Consider the following 8,060-nt stretch of genomic DNA (forward strand, 5'->3'; position numbering starts at 1 on the left):
TTATAATTAAGTGTAAACCATATATATATATATATATATATTCCACTTCAACATATCACCGTCCTAAAAATAATATCATAAGTGACTTCTATGAGACATTTAATAATTTCTTCCTATTTTACAGCATCATTTGTCTAGCCAGAATGGATATATGTAAAATGATAGTGCCAAAAGGAAAGGGGATTTTTTTGAGACCAAGAAAGTAGAGCCGCAAGCCCCCATGGTCAAGATTCCCGTCTACTGCATACAGTATGTTTATCACTAACTCCATTAAGTCACTCTTGTTGTTCAGAAGAGAGCATTTTGGTTAAAGTCTTTAAAACCATCTTACATGTTTTAAATAAAAAGCATTGCTTTGCACAAATGGAGTGCTTCACGCTTTCAAAGAACAGCCTGACAGTCAGGAGCTTTACGTTCCAGCTAGTTCTTTCTCTTCGTTTAATTGCCTTGTTTAGGGTGTTGGTTTTATCAATGACTATTTCTGTGTAGTTTAAAAATATATATATTTCTGTTGTTTTGTGATAAGTGTGTGTGTAAAAATGTTCTGTTTCAATATTTTACAGGGATAAATTTACATGTATGGTTCAATGGCATTATATTCATGTTGTCCAGCCAACACATGGAGCTTCTGTGAAGCGCTATGTTTGCTTTACATGGAATACCTTTTAATTCTCCTCATCCTTCATACTTGCTATTGGGCTTGAACCCAGATCACCTAATATCAGAGATTCTATAATTCTAAATGTTATGTTTGTTCTCCTTAGTTTTCTGTCCAGATTGAAGTGGGTCCCATCATTTTGAAGACCTCATCTGGCCCTCAGGGATGCTCCCTTCCCAGACCTATGGCAATGTCTCCTTCTTTCAGCCCCCTGCCTTCCTGATGATTGGAATCCCAGGGATGGAGGCTCTTCACGGCTGGATCTCCATCCCCTTCTCCTCTATGTACACTGTGGCCCTCACAGGAAACTGCCTGATCCTCCTGGCTGTGAGGAAGACACCCAGCCTGCACCAGCCCATGTACTACTTCCTGTCCATGCTGGCCCTCACCGATGTGGGCCTCACCTTGTCCACACTGCCCACCACCCTGGCTGTGCTCTGGTTTGACCAGCGGCTCATTGGCTTCAATGCTTGCCTGGTCCAGATGTTCTTCCTTCACTCCTTCTCTGTGGTGGAGTCCTCTGTGCTCCTGGCCATGTCCTTTGACCGTTTTGTGGCCATCTCGAACCCCTTGCGCTACGCAGCTGTGCTCACGAATAATGTCATCATCAGGATTGGGATGGCCATTGTGACTCGGGCCACTGTGTCCCTCTTCCCAGTACCATTCTTACTTAAGCGCCTGAATTTCTGCCCTGGCAAGATCCTCCTGTCACACTCTTTCTGCTTCCATGCGGATGTCATGAAAAGAGCCTGTGCAGACATTACTGTCAACATCCTGTATGGACTCTATGTAGTTCTGTCCACAGTGGGTGTGGACTCCTTACTTATTGTCATGTCCTACACCCTTATTCTTCACACAGTCATGGGGCTAGCCTCTCCCAAAGAGCGTGTCCGAGCCCTTAATACCTGCGTGTCTCACATTTTAGCTGTCCTGGTTTTCTACATCCCAGTCATAGGTGTGTCCATGATCCACCGTTTTGGGAAGCATTTGCCCCACCTGGTACATGCTCTTGTTGCCTACGTCTACCTGGTAGTACCTCCTGTGCTCAACCCCATCATCTATAGTGTCAAATCCAAACCCATCAGGGAAGCCATGCTCAAGGTACTGAAGGCAAAGGGGTAAGTCTGGGAAAACCAGAAAAAAAACCCCACAGAATTTGGCAGGAATTGTGGCCAAATAATAAGAAATATTCTCTAAGTCCTTATCCAGAACTCAGACATAGAAACACTCTCCAGGTATGACAAGACAGAAAAAAATGAATAAATTGAAACAAGGAACTTGTAGAAGAGGTAGGAAGAGTGCTTTTATACTAGCTGGTGATCAGAGTTATGGTGCCACAGTGGACTATGTGTTGGACTGCTAAGGGCAAGGTTGGCAGTTTGAAACCAACAGCTGCCCCTCAGGATAAAGTTGAGGCTTTCTGTGCTTGTAAAGTGTTACAGTCTTAGAAACACACACAGGAACAGGTGGAGTCTGCCCTACTGGGGTGTTATGAATCGGAACTGGCTCAATGGCAGTGAGTTGGTTTGGTTTTATTATCCTGAAACACTTTTAATCTGGAACTAAAACTACTCCCAGAGGTCACTTTCCAGACAAATAACCCATTAGTCTATAAAACAAACAATAACATCCATGAATGTGCTCCTCAGAACAATCAACTATAGGAGATCAAACAGGAAAAATGTGCTAAAGGGCAAAGACAAGAAGAAAGCAAGGAAAGGCATGGAAAGATGGAAACAAAGGAAACGAGGAAAATGCTGACACATGGCATGGAAAAACTCTAGTGTGCTTGCGGAAAGGCAGATGGTCTCAGATTAAGCTGTTGGTGCATATTGCAGGGAGTGGAGGTCAGCATGAAAGGGATGGCGAGACTTCATGGAACCTTTCAAACCTTATTGAAATGTTTGACTTGCAACCGATGTTTGAGTCACCATGGAAACGATTTCATTATAGAACATTGCACAGGCTTAACTGTGTGGTAGACATGCTAAACCAAAAACATGGCTGTTGAATAAATTCCAACTCTTCTTAGCTCCACAGGACAAAGAAGACCCATTTCCTTGGGTTTCTGAGGCTGTAAATATTTACAGAAATAAACTCACTATTGTTCCCACTGACGGGTTCAAACTCTAAGTTCGCCGCCTAACACTGAACCAACGTTGCCACCAGAGCTTCTATATTAGCGAATCATAAAGGTAAAACTGAGCTCAAACTCACTGCCATCAAGTCAATTCCAACTCATAGCAACTCTATAGGTCAGAGAACTGCCCCTGTAGGGGTTTGAGACTGTAATTCTTTTTTTAATTTTTCATCTTTAAAAAAATTTTTTATTAATAAACATTTTATTGAGGGGCTCTTATAGTCCATATAACAATTCATACATCAATTGTATCAGACACATTTGTACATATGTTGCCATCATTTCAAAGCATTTTCTTTCTGCTTGAGCCCTTGGTATCAGCTCCTCTTTTGTCCCTCCCTCCCCCACTATCCACTGTCATGGACCCCTGATAAATTATAAATTATTATTATTTTCATATCTTACACCATCCACTGTCTCTCTTTGCCCACATTTCTGTTGTTCATCCCCCTGGTGGGGGGTTCCACATTTCTCCCCCATGTTCCCCCACTTTCCCCCTACCCTCATGGTATGGCTACTCCCATTACTGTTCCTGAGGGGTTTATCTGTCCTGGATTCCATGTTTCAAGAACTCTTATCTGTACCAGTGTATATGCTCCAGTCTAGCCAGATTTTAAAGGTAGAACTGGGGTTCTGATAGTGGAGGGGAGAAAGCATTAAAAACTAGAGGAATTTGAGTGTTTTGTGGGTGCTATGATGCACCCTGGCTGTCTCATTCTTTCCTTGTGTCTCATCTGTGAGGGAATATCCAATTGTGTACAGATGGGTTTTGGGTCTCCACTCTGACCCCCATCATTTGCATCAGTATATTTGTTTGTTTGGGGTCTTCTGATGACTGAAATCTGATCCTGTCAACACCTCATGATCACACAAGTGGGTGTGCTTTTTCCATGTGGCCTCTGTTACTTTCCTGCTAGATGGCCACTTGTTTAACTTCAAGCCTTTTGGGTCCCAGATGCTATATCTTTTAATAGCCAGGCACCATCAGCTTTCTTCACTACATTTGCTTATGCACCCATTTTGACTTCAGCATTTGTGTTGGGAAGAGGAGCATCACAAAATGCCAGGTTATTAGAACAAAGTGTTCTTGCATTGAGGGAGTACTTGAGTAGAGACCCAATGCCTCTCTGCTACCTTAATACTTAAAATTTAAATCTATGTACATTGACCTATATCTCCATCATTATATAATAATATATCTACATATGTGCATGCCTATATTTATACCTCTATAAATATTGTTTATCTCCTAGTTCTTTCCTCTATTTCTTTTTACATTCCTCCTGTCCCACTATCATTTTTGACCTTCATTTGACTCTCAATGCTGAGACTGTAATTCTTTATGGGTGTAGAAAGCCCTATCTTTCTCCCAAGGAATAGCTGGTAATCTTAAACTACTGAACTTGCTGTTAACAGCTCAACAAATAATTTCTCTGCCACTAAAGTTTAAAGGTAGACATATAAAAGAAGAAAATTAAGGCAAGGAAACCAGTTAGGAAATTTTTGTAATAGTCTAAATAAGCAGAAGTTAATGTTATAGTTGATGTAGTTAAATTGCTGTCATTGGAATGGAAAAGATACTGCATTTTTAATTGTTTTTGGTATAATTTCTCATCTCTGTTCATTGAGAATTCCAAGAAGCTACAGCGCCCAGTATCAGTAAGTAGACCGAGAAACCACCTAGCAGTTTCTAAATACCGTTACCCACTGCAAAAAGCCTGGCATCCCTGGAGAAATGACTGATTGCAGGTGTGAAGCATCCCTGCAGAAATGACTGATTGCAGGTGAGAAAGCATCAGGTTATACTGAAACACCTTGTGCCTTGCAGCAATAAAGAACAGAAATACAACAGGATTGTGTTAATTTTTAAAACTTGTAAAATGGGGCTTTAAAATAAAGGCAATATGAAGGCTTTAAAAATAAATAATAACTCCATAGTAATACGCAAAATACAGATGGTGAAAGTCAAAGACAAAACTAAAATTAGAAAGATTTTTACAGCAAAACATCATCCAGTAAATATAAAATGCTTGGTCATTTTAGAAGACCAGCTGCTGGAATATTTTACTGCCATGCAACAATAATCAACAAAAGCTTAAAGGATGTTGGAAAGAGGATATACAAAATTCCGATGTATCACTACATAGATTTTTTTATTCGCTGTAAAGGAAGGAATGTACCTTATAATAAACCACAAAACCAAACTCACTGCCATCAAGTCAATGTTGACTCATAGTAACCCTGTGAGACAAGGTAGAACTGACCCTGTGAGGAGTCTCAGAGACTATAACTCTTTTTTTCTCTCTCTCTTCTTTGTTTAAAAATAAATATATCCCTTTAAAAATACACTTGCGAATGACACCTTAACGGGTTAAACATTACCACAGGTCAATAATAGAGTAAACATCAGCATCATATACTCTCATAACACAAAATACAAATTCTCATCCTTAAAACTCTTTACGGGAGTAAAGAGCCCCCATTTCTCCCATGCAGCAGCTGGTGGTTTCGAACTACTGACCTTGGGAATCACAGCCTAATGTAATCGCTACTCTACAATGGTTCCTCTTTTATAATAAAGGTATTAGCAATTACTCCTTAAGCAAGATGGCAAGACATCATCCTGTGCTTTGGCCATATTGTCAAGAGAAGGACATCCTAGGGAAGGACATCCAAATCCCAAAGCAAACTCACCTGCCAGCAAGTCAATGTTGACTCATAGCAACCCATCTGTGTGTTTCGGAGACTGTAACTGTTTATGCAAGTAAAATAGCACCATCTTTCTCCTGAGGAGTGGCTGTTGATTTCAAACTGCCAACCAGGCTGATTACAACCCATTTCATAGGCACTAGATATCATGCTTGGTAAAATGGAAGGGAAGCGAAAAAGAGGAAAGCCCTCCATGAGATGGATTGGCCCAGTGGGTACATCAATGGGCTCAGGCAATGGAGCGATTGTGAGGATGGCACAGGACCTTGCGGTCTTTCATTCTGCCTTGGGGTAGGGCCAACTTGATGGCACCCACCACCACCAACAGCCTTAAGCAAATGCTCAAATTTAACCAATGATGGTATCATCAGACTGACATACCTCCCAATATCGGCAACAGAGGCACAACATCTTAAAAAGAGAATTCCTACCCCAAAAAGCCCAAATCTCATCACGAAAAGTAATGAGAAAAATCTAGACTATGGAAAGCAAGACACACACACACCTCTAATCTGGTACCTTTTTTAAAAGCCAGAAGAATTCATCAATCTCTCCAAATACCTTTACCCTCAAACATACATAGTGGTCTGCGTGACTTAAAAAAGAAAAAAAAAAAAGCTAAAGAAAATTTGAAATGGACTTGGAGTCTTTAGTGACAAACAGATTTGTCTTAAAAAGAAAAGAATTAATAAAGAGTAAAATGCATCAAAGGAACTGCATGCTAGCATGAACTAGTCATGATCGGAAACATGACTATGCATTGCACAGAGATGGTATTATTGCAAGTTACTGTCTAATCAACTCCGTCTGACGGCAACCCCACATGGAGAACTATGTATGATCCGTAGAGTTGTCGACACCTGATGGTTTTCCAAAAGTAGATCATCAGGCTTTGTTCCCCCATTAAATTGCCAGCCTTTCACTTACAGCCTAGTGTGCTAACCACTTGCACCATCCAGGGATTTCGACGATATTATGAGTGTAGTATCATTTATCTGGATTTGAAAATGGTATTGTGCTTATGTAGGAAACTCTATTTTAGGAGTTTCAAGACTAACATTTATTTGAGAAGTATGGTAATGTGTACAATTAATGAGTGAACAATGTGTGTATACGTGTGTATAGAAGTAGATAAAAAGAAAGAGAGGAAAAGCCAATGTGAAAGGGAAAGAAATTAGTCATCTAGGTGATGGGAATGCAGGTGTTCTATTATCACATTCTTTCATATGTTCATAGATTTAAATTCTACAAAAATTAAAAATGTGCATACGGAAATGCATACACATAGAAATATATTGGTGTCCTCGTGCCCAGAATCCTTCTGAATTTCAAGATACAGAACCGTCTCTCAGATGATTACTGAATCCTGAGAAAAGACTTAGACTGGCCCTGGACAGTCTGATCCATTGGTGTTAGGAAGGAGAGTTAGACGAAATAGGAAGCAAAATAATTGTATATATGCAAGACTTTAACAATGGAACTGAGATTTTGCCCATGCACATAACCAGCCTAAAGAGCATGATGAGCTTCGCTCAATTTTACTTCACGTATTGTATTATAATTACAAATAATGGCAAGTGAGCCGTGAATTCCTTGAGGCCAATGGTCAATGACCATGTTTTAGTCATCTTTTGTCTCAGTTGTGTGCCCTACCCACTAGTCAATAAATATTGTTAAATTGATAAATGAATGAAGGACAGTGAAGGAATGTAGAATAAGGTCTATGGATCTGGTCAGCAGTGAATCTCCTAGGACTGGGATCTTACTTTGCTCCCCCAGATTATCTCCAAATGTTGGCAACCACCAAGAGAGAGGCCTGAATATGTCTTAGATGTTCCATGACCAAAATTTCTTCCCTGGCTTCTTGCATGTTGGTGAGGGTCTATGCCCTGGCATGTATCATTTGTAATTTTGTCTTTCATGTAATTTTATCCTGACCACCTCAGTGTGATTTGTTGTCCAGCTGTGAAATGCAGGAGGGGTGACTGTACAGTGGTCATAACTGGCCCAGGGGCAATAGGGAATGTGGGGGTGAGAAAAGGGGCATAGTTCCGGAGTGAATCGGGAAGGCAGGCAGGAGGAGGGAAGAGCACTGCAGCTGATGGTGATTGCACAGATCATTGGGGGGGGGGAAGGGGGGCGCGAATCTATTCTCCTTTCTCAAGGGCAGAACCAAATTCCCATGCACGCTGAACACTTTCATTACCTGACAAAGAAATTGAACAAAAGTGGCTTCAGGACATTTACTTGAATAAGCCTGCACAGGAATCCTAGTTCCTGATTAAGTACTGGAAAGTTTGCCCATTTAGTCATTCCAAAACAGTTAGCTATGGAACTACTAATTACATACCATATCCTGGACAATGGAATCTTGTAACAAAGCCCTTTACAGCTGCGGAGCAACTAAGTAAGTTTCCCTTGTTCCAAAAAGGCACCTCCTTACTCAAGAATGGCTTCCCTCTGGCATGTCACTATTGTTTTAGATATAGTACATCACTGGGGAGTCCTTGAGAAGAATTGGAATTCTGTAACGCTTCGTTGTATTCATGTGGA

At 40.8% G+C, this 8,060-nt stretch overlaps 1 protein-coding gene across 1 annotated transcript; it reads left to right on the forward strand.

Annotated features, from left to right (window-relative positions):
• Window positions 1-770: 770 nt before the first annotated feature.
• LOC142444861 (olfactory receptor 51I2-like) lies at window positions 771-7,529 on the forward strand. Its single transcript, XM_075546168.1, has one exon. The coding sequence runs from the start codon at window positions 824-826 to the stop codon at window positions 1,778-1,780; it is 957 nt and encodes a 318-aa protein (XP_075402283.1). The 5' UTR covers window positions 771-823; the 3' UTR covers window positions 1,781-7,529.
• Window positions 7,530-8,060: the final 531 nt, after the last annotated feature.

The sequence above is a fragment of the Tenrec ecaudatus genome, chromosome 4, assembly GCF_050624435.1.
Source record: "Tenrec ecaudatus isolate mTenEca1 chromosome 4, mTenEca1.hap1, whole genome shotgun sequence".
NCBI classification, from domain to species: Eukaryota; Metazoa; Chordata; class Mammalia; order Afrosoricida; family Tenrecidae; genus Tenrec; species Tenrec ecaudatus.

What these genes read in the sequence shown, in the direction of transcription:
- LOC142444861 (XM_075546168.1), top strand. Translation starts at nt 824, where the DNA reads ATGCTCCCTTCCCAGACCTATGGCAATGTCTCCTTCTTTCAGCCCCCT.